This window comes from Callorhinus ursinus, unplaced genomic scaffold (genome assembly GCF_003265705.2).
Source record: "Callorhinus ursinus isolate GAN/ISIS: 27379988/994484 unplaced genomic scaffold, GSC_fseal_2.0 scaffold61, whole genome shotgun sequence".
In the NCBI taxonomy this organism is placed as follows: domain Eukaryota; kingdom Metazoa; phylum Chordata; class Mammalia; order Carnivora; family Otariidae; genus Callorhinus; species Callorhinus ursinus.
The window spans coordinates 1935982-1951419 of NW_027397123.1; the positions used below are offsets into that span (position 1 = coordinate 1935982).

General features: G+C 47.1%; 1 protein-coding gene across 1 annotated transcript; it reads left to right on the forward strand.

Moving 5' to 3' along the window:
• The first annotated feature begins 1688 nt into the window (after positions 1 to 1688).
• On the forward strand, positions 1689 to 12958 carry WDR87 (WD repeat domain 87). Its single transcript, XM_073885176.1, has 5 exons — positions 1689 to 1927; positions 2809 to 2976; positions 3383 to 6258; positions 6692 to 6963; positions 7336 to 12958. Exons 1-5 carry the CDS (start codon positions 1853 to 1855, stop codon positions 12777 to 12779), a joined length of 8835 nt encoding a protein of 2944 aa, XP_073741277.1. The 5' UTR covers positions 1689 to 1852; the 3' UTR covers positions 12780 to 12958.
• Positions 12959 to 15438: the final 2480 nt, after the last annotated feature.

A 15438-nucleotide genomic window follows, 5' to 3' on the forward strand; every position in this document is an offset into this window, starting at 1 on the left:
ATTAGTGGGTCTGTGGGTCAGAGAGCTTCCTTGGCATCAGCTGGCAGAGCCTCTCCCTCCTCTGATATGGTAGAGGAAGCCTGAACTGTGGATTGGATCTTAGTCTTGAATCTGCCCCATGTAGCCTTGAACACATCCCTTTCCCCTTCTGAATTCATGTTCCCCGTAATGTATAATGGAGATAATATTATTTGCCTCTCAGAATTCTTTTGAGAAGGAATGAAGGGATTGATGTGAAAACTTTGGGGGGGGGGCTCTAACAAGTGACTGCTGTGAAAACTTGAGGGGGTGTGACTCTAAGCCACTCTACACATGAGAGGATGATACGTTTTGCCTACTGCCTCCCCCAAATCCAGCCACCAAGTCTCTGTGGTAACACAGGGCCTAGGCTTAGCCATGCCAGTGGGTGGGTCCTGCTGACCTCACCTCAGGTGGCCCAGGCTAAACTGATCTGGAACTTCCAGCCACTCCAGGTAAGTGGTTCTCAGAGTTTAGTGTGCCTAAGATCAGCCAGAGAGATTGTAAACCTCAGATTTGGGGGCCCTACCGTCATAATTACCAATTCAGTAGGTCTGGTGTGGGGCCTGATAATTTGCATTTCCAACAAGTTCCCAGGTGATGCTGATGCTGCTGGCCTAAGGATCTCACTCTGGTAGGAGCTACTTCTTCGAACTCGAAGTGCATCGGTTTTCCTTCATCTGGCAGGCACAAGGGTGGCCTCCATTGCCCTCTGCTGGCCAGACTATAAATTTAGCTGTCATGTTTCCAGAGCAACTGAAAAGTACAAAGTAGAGGTTGGAGAGAAACAAATATTTGAGAACCAGACCAGCCTAAAAACAGCAATCGTATTGTTTGTTGCTTCAGAGTATACTTAAAAAGGAACTCACGGGAATTATTTTATTTGATCTTTGCAACAATCCTGTGAAGTAGGCAAGGCTGGCACTTTCATTTTACAAATGAAGGAAATAAGCCCATGGTCAAACCAATGACAGACTCCCCGACAGAGGGGGGCTTATTAAAAGTAGGATTCCCAATCCAAGAAGGAAAAGTAGAGGTTTGTCCTCATGAAGGCCAAGGAGAAGGGAATGGGGAAGAGGCTGATGAACAGCAGATGCATCATGAGTGAGAGAGCTACTTGATTCCAAAAGCCTGGAAAGGCCTGCAAAGCCAGAGGGCTGGATCCTTCCTCCAGCGATGCAAGGTGGGGTCGACTATTAGTCCTGGGGGCCCCCTCATTTCAATTTCCTATTTCAGTAGTCAGACTTGAATGTCCATAGAATCATCTAGGGAATTTGTTAGAAGTGAAGGTCCCTGGGTCCCACTGCCACGGTTCTGCTTCAGTCGGTCCAGGATGGTACCTAGGGATCTGTATTTTAAGACAGACTCCTTCCCTAGGAATCCCAGTGCAGGAGATCCAAGGACTGCACTCTGGGAACTCCCAAGTCCTTGCAAAATGCTCTCTTGACACACCACCAGCAGCAATTATTTGCCTGCGACTGTATTCCTTTCTAGCCCCCCTCCACGCTTCCTTCGCCTATAATATCCTACAGGGTTATGACAGCCAATGTTAAGATTCAATCCTCAACTCTTTTATTCACCCTCCCCAAGTCTCGATTTCCTAATCTATAAAATGGGGTCATACCTATCTCCCTGGGCCTCATTGAGGGTTAAATGAGATGTGTCTTATGGATAGTTCCTGATGTTCAAAAGGTGTTCAATACACATGAGTTCATGGATCTTGACTTCTGAGTCCTAGTTTCTCAAAAAGTAGTAACGGCTAAGCTGGCCTCTTTTGGATTCCCACAGGTTTTTAAGCAACGGTCCTGAGGTGGACCAAGGAATAATCAAGGTGATGTCTTCCACCAGACTCATTCCCCTGTGGAAGGATTTTAAATACTTGGTAAATGACATCATACATAAAAGCAAGGTAATACATATGTAGGACATAAACATGTTATTGGCCTCTATCTATTTTAATTGTTGTGAGCACTTCAAAGAAGCATAGATTTTCCAGGGAAGCAGAAAACAGGCACAGTAGACCATAAGACAATTGTCCCCTTAGTAGGAAGTGGGCCGTTCATTTCCAAATGAGCCTAGGGAACTCTTGCAAGTACATTTGGACAGTAGAAGGTGAACACTTTGGAGCATTGTCAGAGGAACCAACCCTTTGGGGAGACAGATTTTTCTAAAAGAGAAGGGAGAAGGCACCAGAAAGAACATTTGCCGACCTCGGTTTTGCTCCGGTTGGCTTTGTGTAAACTATACCAGGCGAATGTGTCATAGCATACGCTCTATCACTGCGGGATAATACATATTGCATATATATTACCTTCCTCTGTCAAGTTTAAAGGCCAGGCAGGGTGTTGGTGTCTTACCTTTGTGCACTTTTAAGCCTTAAGAACTTAAAGTTGCACTGACTTTTGTCACGCTCTGTTACATTTTGTGTAGGTCCGCGGTGGTGCACTTGCCTGGGTAATGTGTTAAATATGTCTTTTACGACATCTGTACCTTGTAGACAGAAGGGGGAGTGTTAGTGAACGGGTATGTTGGGAAGAACATCTGTTTTCCCCTGTGCTCACACCATGAAATTTGCCCATTTAGGCCCTATAGGGGTTTGGTTCTCTCTTGTGTTGGGCATTGTGTTACTTGCTTGTGAAGTGTAGGTGTCCTACGAGTGACAAGTCGTGCATGTGTGGGTGTAACAGGCATGAGGCATGACCTTGGGAATGGCTTCAGTTGTGACTTGTGTGAAAATATATTCAGTGCACGTGTCCTAGTCTCTTCGTTTCACGCCATGCCTTTCCCCAGCAAACATCAGAAGACCCAAAGAATGAAGTGGTTGTGCTGAGTGACCAGTCCCAGATACTGTTCAGAGAGTCTCGCCATCCGCAAAATATGCCGCTTATATGCTATTACTTCAGTGATGCCAACTTCTTTGCCTCCCTCTCTTGGGTGACAAGCACCAAAGAAATACAGGTAAAACTGCCTCGCCTTTCTTCTCCTTCGTAGCTCATTCAACAGGGGCCATGCCCACATAAGCTCTCACCCCAGACTAAGGGAGATCTACCTCTTGAATGAAAATGGCCTAGATCTAGGATTCCCCCCTCCTCCCTTCCTCAATTACAGTCTCTCCTTGAATAGGTTTTCTGGTTCCCTTAAAATAGGCCAAGGTTAGGGAAAGGGTCCCAGGCTTGCTGCCTCTATGTATTTCCAATTCCCACAACCGGGGCAGGGGTGGGGAGGGGGGGCGGGGAGGGTGGTAAAAACACTCGAGAGTCTTCCAAGTCCTCCTCAGCATGAGCACAGGGGAAAGGAGCTGCATATTCTGCCCTTTCCTCTTCGACTATCTTTCCCAGGCCGTTTTCCTCTAACTCTCTTGTAGGCTGTAGTATGGATGAAGAGCAAAACTGAGGACATGGTCGAGAAAAGAACATTCTCCATGACTGAAAAACTGCCGCCCATCCAGTCCATGGTCCACACAGGTTCCTTTCATATCCTCGTGGCCTACTGTGGTGACCTGATCCTGCGGCTCTTTGGGGACCACTTCCGGTCATTCAAACCCCTGGGTATAGTGCCCTGCCGCTTTAACATCAACTGCCTCTGCTATGACCCGGAAATGAAAATGCTTCTGTCAGGCATCCTGGGGGCAGTGGTCACCTGGATCATCGAGCGGAGCGGCAAGGGCCTCCAAGTAGCCCACATGGTCCCCATGCCTGGAGAGGAGCTTGTCCAGGACATCAGGCTGAACGGCCCCAATGGCTCCCTCCTTGCGCTATGTGAGACGGTGGTGAGGGTCCTTGAGCGCCAGGGCCATGGCCAGCTAGGAGAGGTTCAGAGGTTCACGTCCACCACCAGCGGCTCCTCTATCACCTGCTGCTTCACCTGTTTTGACCAGGGCTTTCTCTATGCCGGAAATAAGACTGGGGAAATCCAAGTATGGAGCCTTGTCCGGGGAAACTCTCTCCACAGTTTCAAGGCCCATTTCTCATCAGTGACCTGTATCCGCAGCCGGCCAGAAGCCCACACTCTGCTAACGGCTGGCAAGGAAGGCCTGATCAAGGAGTGGAACCTGACTTTGGGGAACCTGCTGCGGCGACTAGAACTTGGCGAGGAACTGTATGAACTCGAGTTTATCGACAACACTACTTTCTTCTGCCAAACTATGCATACTTTCTCCTTGCGCCGTCTGCCTTGCTTCTACAGCCTCTTCAGTGTCTGCGGCTCTGCTCCCCAGCAGCTGCGTCGGGTCCGCTGCGGTGATAACTGGTTCCGGATCCTGTGCACTACGGAGGATGGCTTACTGCGCTTTGTGTCCCCACTTACAGGGGATCTTCTGGTCCTCACCTGGCCCTTCATGATCCTAGACCGGGCTGTGGACTGGGCCTATGACCCAGAAAAAGAGGAGCTCTTTGTAGCGACGGGCAACGCAGAGGTGCTGGTGTTTGACACGACCCGCTGCCCTTGCCCAGCCAAGTATCTCTTGTGCACCTCACCAAATTCTCAAGACTGGGTACAATGCCTGGCTTATGGGCATTTCCACCTGGGCCGGGGTCTACAAGGACTCATGTTCTCCGGACACCAGAGTGGTGTGATAAGAGTACTTTCCCAGAACTACTGTGCCCGGATAGAGAAGTTCATGCACTTTGGGGCTATCTTGGCACTCTCTACACTACCTGGAGGGCTTTTTGGTAGCCGAGAAAACTCTTTGCTCTGCTCCTATGGAATGGATGACTATGTACACCTATCAGAAGCTGTGCTCGAGGGGAGGAAAGTACATTTGAAGCCCCTCACCAGCATTCTCAGCAGCTGTCACCTAAGACACCTGATACTCTTACCCATGTCTGTGGGAGCTATCACGGAGACTAACTGTCTGCGTCTCTGGAAGTTCCACGATTTTCTGTCCTCTGAGTCACAAGAAGACTCAGTATTTATAGAGACATTGCCTCTGCACCAGTGCACCATCACATCCTTTGATGTCTGCCTGTCCTTGAGTCTTTTTGTCACAGGTGGTATTGATGGTTCGGTCCGGGTCTGGAACTTCCATGGCAGACTTATAGCCATGCTGGACTCATCGCTGCACTTTGGTCCACTCTGCTTTGCAAATGACCGGGGTGACTTGCTTGTGTCTTTTAACCAGAGTCTTTATCTGGTGTCCTGTCTAAAACTGCTTCACCCAACCCTGCTGGCTCGCCTTTCCTTTATGAGCATGACAGATGAAGTGCTAGAGACCCCTAAGCCTTTCACACCAAGCTTCTTCTTCTCCTTTGAGACCATGTTTGTGCCCAAGTATATCTACCTTGGAAAAGGGCAACAGGAATTAGTCAGTCTAGAGAAACTTGTCAATAAGCGGGCCATTGCCTTTGATCATACAGTGCCACATGTCATAGAGGAAGATAAGCAAGGGAGTCCCATGTTACTGCCTGCCTTCAGACACAGTTTCTTGTATAAAAAAGAAACTGATGGGATGGAGGTGGGCAAACCTCCCCATTACGTGGTTCCTCCCCAACTACAGTTGACTGCCTGGGATGGACTCAACCCCTACCAAATATTGCGATGCTACTTTGGTCATGGGCGTAAATGGCTCTTGGCTCCTGACGGCTATATCCCCAACTCAGTGATTCGTGCCCGTCTTTGGCCGGAGGGCAGTCCGATATACCTACAGTGCAACCTGCATTCACCTGTGTGGAAAACAGATTGGGACAAGTCCCAACAATTCTTCTTCTGGCATAGTAGGGTAACATCTCTAAGTGATGCAGGAGAATATTCACAGGAAAAGGAGGATGAAGACTTCATAGGAATGAGATTGTCCAAGGATATAACCTACAGTGTCCTTACAGACTCAGCAAAATGCAGTTGGCTGGGGAAAAAGATGAGTGAAATAGCTATTAATAGCCTGGTGGAGACAATCCTCAACATTATGATCCACGCTTCTCCACTGAAGTACCAATGCTGTATTGGTGCCCTGGGGCAAATCTTTGCCTCTTATGAGGTGTCTTCATCCCTGCGCTCTGAAACAGCCCATCGTCTACTGGATGATACCACCAATTCCAAACCGCTGATCCGAGAGCTAGCCTGGGAAGGGCTGAAGCATCTAGGAATGATTACTCATCTCTTTGCCATGCCTCTGGCCCAAGGACTGATGGACAAGGACCAAAGAGTGAGGAGTAAGGCCCTGAACCTTATGGCTGACACTGGAATCCACTCTAAGTCCTCACTCTTAAACCTGATCCAGCACCGAGAGACCTTCCAGGAGATGCAGTAAGTTCTTTGTGCCTTCTGCAGTTCTTAACTAGCCTCTAATTTTCTTCTTCCTTTCCCTTCCTTCACTAACTAACTCTTCATACCTGTCCATGAACTCTTCCTGTCCTTTTTCTCTTTCACAGTCTTCTTCCATTCCTAGACCGTCCTGACAATCCTGACTGCTCGTTCCTGTCTCCATTTTTTCTCCTGCTCCTATCTGTGCCTTAACTCTTGAGTTCCCCTTTTCATTCTTTTCTCCTACCCCTTCAGTCCCCATACAAACCACTCCATTCACTGCCACCTTGGCTTTCTAGACTTCCTCTTTCTTCTTGGCCATCCTTTACCTCGACGTACACTGTCTCTGTTGGCCACTGTGCCAAGCCCCCTGCCTGTTCGTTCTCCCTGTTGTCCCTGATTCACCATGGTCTTTCCTCTCCCTTGACTTTCATAGGCATGAAATGATTGGGGAGGAATCCCTAGACCATCTGTTGGGGATGCGGGCCACAGATCTCCAAATCCTTCATACTCAAGTGGAGCAGCGATTGAATGAAAACCTGACCTTGTCAGAGGGACAAGAAAAGCCTGCTTTCTCTTTAGAGGTCTCAAGGACTTCTGAACATATATCCCTTTCCAAGCAACCTGATGTAATTCCTAAAGAATCTGAAGCTACCGTCAAGCCCGGCAAAGGCCAAAGACGGGGCCGAGCGGGGGGCAAAAAGCACGGTACGTGTGGGGTACCATGAACCAGATTTGGTTCATGCCTCAGGGTCCCCAAGAGGCAATATAGTTAGGGCTAACATAGGTCAAGAGATATCAATCAGGTAGGACCAGAGACAAGCAGACAGATCTTTTCACAGAAACTTCCTAGGAAGAATCTACCCAAACTCAGGGAGACTCCAATGCTTATCTCCATAGGATTTGGAAGGGGTGAGCACTGGAATAAAGTAAGGAGAATCCTTTTTTTTTTTTTAAGGCCTCAGCCCCCTCTGTTACTACTTCTTTGACAGTAATTCCTCTTACTCATACCATTAGTGGGAAAGATGTGACTTAAGCCTCCTATGCCTTCCTTATCTCCATCTCCTGATTTCCCTGCAGTCCGAAAATTGTGGCGGGCCCTCAAGAAGATAAAAGAGGCTGGCAAAGAGCCAGGTCCCTTAGAGGGTGAAATTGACCAGAGGGAAGCTGCACCAGTTTTGGTGGAGGATACAGCCGCCCATTCTAGAATGTCTTCAACCATCAATGTGTTAAAGATTTCAAAAGATGGTGAACAACAACCTCCAGAGAAAGACACCTCAAAGGACAATTTTGCATTGACCCTGAAGATGCTGAGGAAAATACATGACAGAAAAGGCAAGAAAAGAACAGTTCAGAAACCCAAAAAGAGGCGCAAGAAGACAAAAGAAGCTGAAGTTACAACTGAGGAATCTCCGTCTGCTGTAAAGGAAGAACCAGTTGTGAAGCAGCTGAAACCCAAAGGGCGGGGTGCCACTGGAGCAGCCGGCCGCAAGACCATCCCTGAAGGTAGCTCATCCTGGCGGGATGATCTATGTCGTCTTATGACCCTTAGAATATCTGGTTCCCAAACAAAAATGTCAGAAGCTCTAAACATGGAGCTAGTGGCCATGGCTCAGGAGGTGCTGGCAGATCAACAGCCCAGTTGGGAACTTTTTCAGGAGATCTGCCCCTTGTTGGAGAAAAAAAGTGAGGTTCTGCTTGAGGACCTCAACTGGGATGTAGCCTGGCCAGAGGAGAAACCAATTTTTATTCATGAAGGGGCAATTAGAGATGACATAATGACCATCAGAAGGGAGGACGAGATATCAGAGGAGCAAGAGCAAGTGCAAAAGGAAGCAGAGGACATGCCATACTTGCAGGAAACCCAGGTGATTCCCAAAAAAGGCAAGAAAAAGAAAGCTATCTTTTTAGGACCCAGTGGCCTCACCAAGAGAAAACGAGTATCGAAGAAAGAAGAGACGAAATCCTTTATGAAGCCCTTTAAGCAAGAGAGGAAAGAAGTTCAGCAGGAAATAAAAATGGATAAAAAAGAGACAGTGAGCAAAACAGAGAGGGATGTGAGTCAGGCAGTAGAGGAAGTGGCCAAACCAGAGAAGGAAGTAGTTAAGCAAGAAGAAAGGCCAGTTATGGATGAGAGGAAGCTGTCTTGGCAAGAGAAGAAGAAGTCCTGGGATGAGTGGAAACAGGCCCAGGGTGAGACGAAGATATCCTGGGATGAATGGAAGAAAGCTTGGGACAAGAAGCATCTTGAGGAAGAGAAGAAACAACAAACAGATGAAAGGAAGCCACTCCCAGAGGAGGAAAAGCTGGATGTGGTCAAGAAGAAGCTGAGATGGGATGAGTGGTTAGAGTTCTGGGAACAGACAGTGGCCAGATCCGGTGAGGATCACAAGGATGATGAGGAATTGACCCTGAAGGGAGAAGAATTGTCTCAGGAATGGAGAGAAGAAGAACAAGAAGAGCTGATGTCAAAAGAGCAGAGACAGATCCAAAAAGAATATAATCAGGCCTGGATGGAGAGGAAACGAGCCCAGGCTGAAAGGAAACGAGCCCAAGAAGAAAGGAAGCTGGCCCAAGAAGAGGAGAAGCTAGTACAGGAAGAGAGAAAACTGGCCCAGGAAGAGAGAAAACTGGCCAGGGAATATGGGAAACTGGCTCAGAGAGACAGGACAATGGTCCAGTCAGAGAGGAAGTTTGTCCACAATGAGGAAAAATTGGCCAAAAGAGAGGAGAAGTTAAGCCAAGAAGCAGAGAAATTGGCCCAGAAAAGGAAGAAACTGGCCAAGCAGTTTGAGGAACTGGCTCGAGAAGAAGAGAAAATAGCAAAGAAAGGAGGGAAGCTGGCTGAGGTAAAAAAGATACTGGCCCAGAAAATGGAAAAACTGACCCAGAAGGAGCAAGAGCTGGCATTGCAAGAAAAGGAATTAGCCCAGGAATTGGAGGAGCTGATGTGGGAAGAGGAGGAACTGGCTCGGAAAGAAGAGGAACTGATTCAGGAATTGAAGGATCTGGCTGAGGAAGAGGAGGAACTGGCTCAGGAAGACAAGACACTGGCCTGGCAAGAGCAGAAACTGATTAAAGAAGAGAAAACACTGGCCCTGGAAGAAGAACTGTTGATCCAGGAAGAGAAGAAACTGGCCCATGACAAGGAGAAACTGCCCGAGGAAGAGGAAAAGCTTGCCCAGAAAAGGAAGAAACTGATGGAGAACAAATTAAAACTGGCCCAGGAAAAAGAAAAATTGGCCCAGGACAAAGAGAAACTCACAAAGAACAAGACGATACTAGACTGGAGGGAGAAGTCTCTGGCTCAGGAGAGGGATAATCTGCTTCAGGAGAAAGTGAAATTGGCTCAGAGGAAAGAGAACTTCCTCCAGGTCAAAGAAAACCTTGCACAGAACAAAAATAAATTAGACCAAGGAAAGGAGAAACTGGATGTGTACAAGAAGAAACTTGCTGAGGTAGAGAAGAAGCTGATGGAAGAAAAGGAAAAACTTTCCCAGAAGAAGGAGAAGCTGGACGAGGCAGAGAAAAAGCTGACCCAATTAGAGGAAAGTCTGGCTCAGAAGCAGCACAATCTAGCCCAGGACAAGATGGAATTAGCTATGGAGAAGAGGGCGGTATTTCAAGAACTGAAAATGCTCAAAGGAGAGTGGGATGGTGCCAAGGAAGAAAAGGCACTGGGCACAGAAATGAAGAAACTGGCCCAGGAGAAGGTCAGGCTGTCTGAGGAAAAGCAAATTCTCTCTGCAGGAGAGACTGAAGAAACCTTAAAACAGATAAGACTGACTAAGAATGAACTAGAACTAATCAAGAGGAAATTGTCACTAGAGGAGAAGATACTGAGGTATGAAGATAGGATACTGGCCACAGAGCAAAGGGACATTGCCAAAAGAAAACTGGAATTTACCAGAGGAAGGAGAGTGTATGCGCAAGAAGAGAGGAAGCTAGCCAAAGTAGTAAGGAAGTTGATTAAAGAAAAGGAGGGCACTTCCAAGGCATCAAAAGTGAGTAGCAAAGTCTTAAAGGCACTTCGAGAGCTTACCAAAGAAGAAATGAAACTGACCCAGGAAGAAATAGAGATGACAAAGATGAAGAGGAACTTCTTTGTTAAGGAAAGGAAATTGAGCAAGGAAAAAAATAAACTTGATGCCAAAGAGTGGGATTTTTCTGAGGAGGAACAACCAGAAGTAACCAAAGATGAGAAGAAACTGGCTAAGAAGCAGAGAAAACTGGCCAAGGAAATGAAAAGAATGATAAAGAAAGAGAAAAAAATAACTGAGGAAGAAAGCAGATTGGCTAGACAACAGAGAGAAGTCATACAGGAAGAAGAAAAGGAAGAAGAAGAGGAAGGACTAACAAAGGATGAAGAGGTAATACCACTGCTTAAACAAAGGTCGAGAAAGAGAAAAGAGCTAAAGACAGTTGATACACCACAGGAAAAGCTTCCCAGTCGAGAGGAAAGTAGAGAGAGCCTTTCTGAAGAAATGGAAGGCTTATTAGACCAAGTAGAACAAGAGAGTTTGTCTGAGGAGGAGGAGGAGGAAGAGGAGGAGGAGGAGAAGGAAGAAGAGGAGGAGGAAGAAGAGGAAGAAGGGAAGGTGGTGGAGGAGGTAGAGGTGGAAGAGAAGAGAAAGAAGAAGGAGAAAGAGAAGGAGAAGGAAGAGAAAGAGAAGAAGGAGAAAAAGAAAAAGAAGAAGAAGAAGGTGCAGGAGGAGGAAGAGGTGGAGGAGGAAGGGGAGGAGGAGGAAGTGTTTGAAGAGGGGGAGAAGGAAAGCATCAGTGAGGAAGAGTCAGAAAGTCTGAGTGAGGAAGAGTCAGAAAGTCTGAGTGAGGAAGAGTCAGAAAGTCTGAGTGAGGAAGAGTCAGAAAGTCTGAGTGAGAAAGAAAAGGGGAAAAGCTCACTGAAAAAAGAGGCAGACAAGAAAAAAGAGATCTCTAAAAAAGAAAAATTATTTAAGTCACAAACAGAAAGAGAAAAGGACCAAAGAAGAGAAATAATCCCTTCTATTGGAAAAAGAATCCCTCATATCAAAGACAGTGATATACAACTAAAAGTTCTGAAAGTCCCTTCCAAGAAAGTGATCTCAATAGCTCCGGGCAGGCAAGAGACGATACCAGTGCCAGTGTCTACGAAACAAGTATCCTGGGAAGAAAAGGCCAGAGCACTTGAGGCATCCAGGATACTTCCAGAGTCAAGGTTTATGGATAGACAAGGAGAACCGTTGAAGAAATATAAGGCCAAACCTCTACAATTTTTGGATACAGTTTTGGAGTCCCCAGAGCAAGACTTAAAGATTCCATATTTACCTCACATATTGAGGAAGACCATGGAAGCTCACAAACTCCAAGGTGAACCACTAGAGCCCAAGTGGCAGTGGATTTTGCAGCATCATCCAGCTCTGATGAGAAAGACTGAGGTACCTGTGCCCCAAATCTGGGCCAAGGAAATAGGTGCTCAGGTAGGACTCTCAGATATAGAGTGGATCCGCCATGTCCTAGAACAGATGGAGGCAGGAGAACAGCTTACTAGGGATAGTTTCCACAGATTGTGCCAGCTTCTCAAAGACCTCACCTCAAAGGGAAACTTAGAGTGGCTACATTTGGCCCAACTTGAAGCCATTGTGTACCGTCACAAGCAGGTCCTGGAATCACGAAGCGCACATATCTCAAAACCCAGTAAGGAGCCCATGGGTCCAAAGTACCTGAAAGTGATCCCGCCTATAAAAGGAAAGGAAAGCTGGTTAAAACCTTTCACTGTCCCCACACTAAAGTCCCCATTAGGTACCAAAGGGATTCCAACCCCAAAGGGTGTAAATTGGCACCTTCTAGAAGAGCCTTACAGGAGTGCATGGGCAGAGCAGATATCCACTGCTCTTAAGGAGATGGAGGTGCAACACTTTCATCCTGCCACAGGAGACAGCTTCACAGGTGCCCAGGCCTCTGTGGACAAACAAACCCTTGCACTGATGTTTCAAAAGGACTTCTGGGCTTTTAAGGACAAAGGCAGGTCTCCCAGATTGCCCAAGCTGGAGAAGAAGGCACAGGCCGTCTCTAAGAAAAAGGAAGAGGTGCCTCTCTGGGAGACATTTGTGGCACTGTACCATGTCTTGCGGATGTTGCAGCAACGATATGCAAAAGACAGCACTGCTTGGATGGAACAGTTCTACCAGCTCATGGACCTGTACCAACTTAAGTCACCCCGAATCCAGAAGCTTCTACAGGAGCTGTTACTGAGAGATGAACGCCAATTCCAAGAGATCACCTATGAGGAGGCCCTAAAGGCCATGGAGCTGGTTCCGGGGGAGCGCTTGTTCTACCACCTGTTTTGTGGTGGCTCTCAAAACCCTAAAGGTCCTCTGGAGTTCCAGGAGGTGGTGTCCCTCCCAGGTCAGAATAATGTCCGTACCATGAATCCTATGGGCATTACTCAGTATGGGATCTTAGAACTCGCCTGGAGGAGCCTGCCCCAAGCCGATATTCACCACACCAAGGAAATGCCCCACATCATTGCGCCCACCCCCTAATTTGGGACTGACTGGAGGTCAGGACTTTTCATTCCCACCTGGAGGAAGGCCTTGTCACCCTAATCTAGACCCTTATCCCTAGGGCCCACACAGAGGTAGGGCCAGGCCAAAGCCCTTTCCCTACCTAGCTCCAGAAACCAGCTTCCATATGTGGAATAAAGAGGAGGTTCTCATTTGCAGCATTCCTGTAATGTGTCTCTCTTCCTCAAACATTGCTTCTCCAGAAAGGTAGCCAGGGAGACCAGATATATACTCCTGAGAGTGGGAAAACATCCCAAAAGCCAGTGGGTGCTCACCTTCTGGAGGCCCTCAGGCAGAAGAGTCTTTCCTTGTCCTCTTCCTTCCTTGCCTCCCCTCATCCTCCCCTAAAGACTATAGGAAGGAAAGCACCTGGCACAAAAATGAATGAATATTTGGCATTAATGTAAGAGGCACTGACACAGTAGAAAGAAAATGGACTTTAGAATCAGAAGACCTGGCATAGTTCTTGGAGGTTCACAGTGGAGGCAGACTCTATTTCCCTGTTCATAGCTCTGCATGCTGATGACTGGAGTCCCAAACAGCAGGTGTTGAGGGGACCCTGAGACTATCTCATGAGTCCCTTCCCTCTAGCAACGAAGAAGACAAAAGTTAAAGGGAAGGGGTAGTAGAGTGGAGGAAGTTGTCCTTGACGATAACTGTGTTCCTTCCCTGATCTCCTCTCCCCACCATGGAAAGTTCAGAGTTGCCTTTCTCCAGGTAAGCTGAGCCTTCCATCAGATTCTAACAAGGAGCCCATCTATGCCATTTGCCACCCCTCATCGTGACATCTCCTTTGTTATTCTATTCCCTCTTCTTGAGTTTGGTTTTGTGGGAGAAGCCAGGGATAGAGGGCAAGAGAACATTCTGAGAAGTTGGAGTCACCTCAGAGGCCAAGCAGTACAGGCCCACGTGGAGGGTTCAAGAGCTGTGGGCTGGGGACAGGAAGCCTCAAAAAGGATGATTGACCCAACAGCCGGGCAAGGCAGCAGAAATAAGGATGGCCCAGCTGGCTCTCTCAGCCTTGACTGAAATAATTTCTTCTTTCTGGCCTTTCTTTGTCTATGTCAAAAAGGACAGTGCACAAATTACAAATATCAGGCATGAAAGAGGCATGGACATCACTACAGACCCTACAGGCATTAAAAGGATAAGGACTGTGTACTATGGATAACTCTGTGCCCATAGTTTTGACAACATAGATGAAATGGACAAATTCCTTGAAACTCCCAGAAAGGAAATAGCAATACCTATCTAACTCATTTTGTAGGATATCAGTGGGTCCCCTGGTCAAAAATAAGATACCGTGACCAAAACCAAAAGAAAACAAAAACCACAAAAACAGTCTAGCTTTTGTAGCCCTACGGTCCTAGAACCAGAAATTCTATGGATGGCTCTTCAGGAAGCCTCAAAACCTCGGTACTGGCTGTGACACCCTAGATATCCTCTTGTCTTTGCCAGAATGGCAGAGAGCAGAACTTGTTTGTATATTCTTTTTATTATGAAAAATTTCAATCACAAAAGTAGAACAGCATTTTTTTAAAGACTTTATTTATTTGTTTGACAGAGAGAGAGAGACAGCGAGAGACAGAACACAAGCAGGGGGAGTGTGAGAGGGAGAAGCAGGCTTCCCGCTGAGCAGGGAGCCCGATGTGGGGCTTGATCCCAGGACCCTGGGATCGTGACCTGAGCCGAAGGCAGACGCTTAACCACTGAGCCACTCAGGTGCCCCAAGAGTAGAACAGTATTAAAACAAACCACCAGGGGCGCCTGGGTGGCTCAGTCATTAAGTGTCTGCCTTTGGCTCGGGTCGTGATCCTAGGGTCCTGGAATCGAGCCCCACGTCGGGCTCCCTGCTCCGCGGGAAGCCTGCTTCTCCTTCTCCTGCTCCCCCTGCTTGTGTTCCCTCTCTCGCTGTGTCTCTCTCTGTCAAATAAGTAAATAAAATCTTAAAAAAAATATTAAAAAAAAAAAACAAAAAAACCCACCAGATCCCCTTCTCCTAGATTTAATTGTAAACATCTTGCAAAAAATTGCTTCATCTGTTTTTTTCTTTGTATTTTTTTTTTTAAAGATTTTGTTTGTTTGTCAGAGAGAGGAAGGAGAGAGAGTACAAGCAGGGGGAGCAGCAGGCAGAGGGAGAAGCAGGCTCCCTGATGAGCAAGGAGCCCAGTGTGGGACTCCATCCCAGGACCTGGGATCATGACCTGAGCTGAAGGCAGATGTTTAACCGACTGAGTCACCCAGTTGTCCCTTTGTATTTTTTTAAAAAAGATTATTTGACAGAGAGAGAGAGACAGCGAGAGAGAGAACACAAGCAGGGGGAGTGGGAGAGGGAGAAGCAGGCTTCCCGCTGAGCAGGGAGCCCAATGTGGGGCTCAATCCCAGGACCCTGGGATCAAGACCTGAGCCAAAGGCAGACGCTTAACAATGAGCCACCCAGGCACCCCTTTTCTTTGTATTTTAAAATGAATCCCAGACATCATATTTCAATCCTAAATATTTTGATATTCATCTCTAAAAAAAATAAATTTTCTTACATAATGATCTCACATCTAACAAAATTAATAATTCTTTAATGTCATCAAATACTCTATGTAAATTTCCCTGGTTGTCCCCAAAATGTCCTTTTACAGTTTGC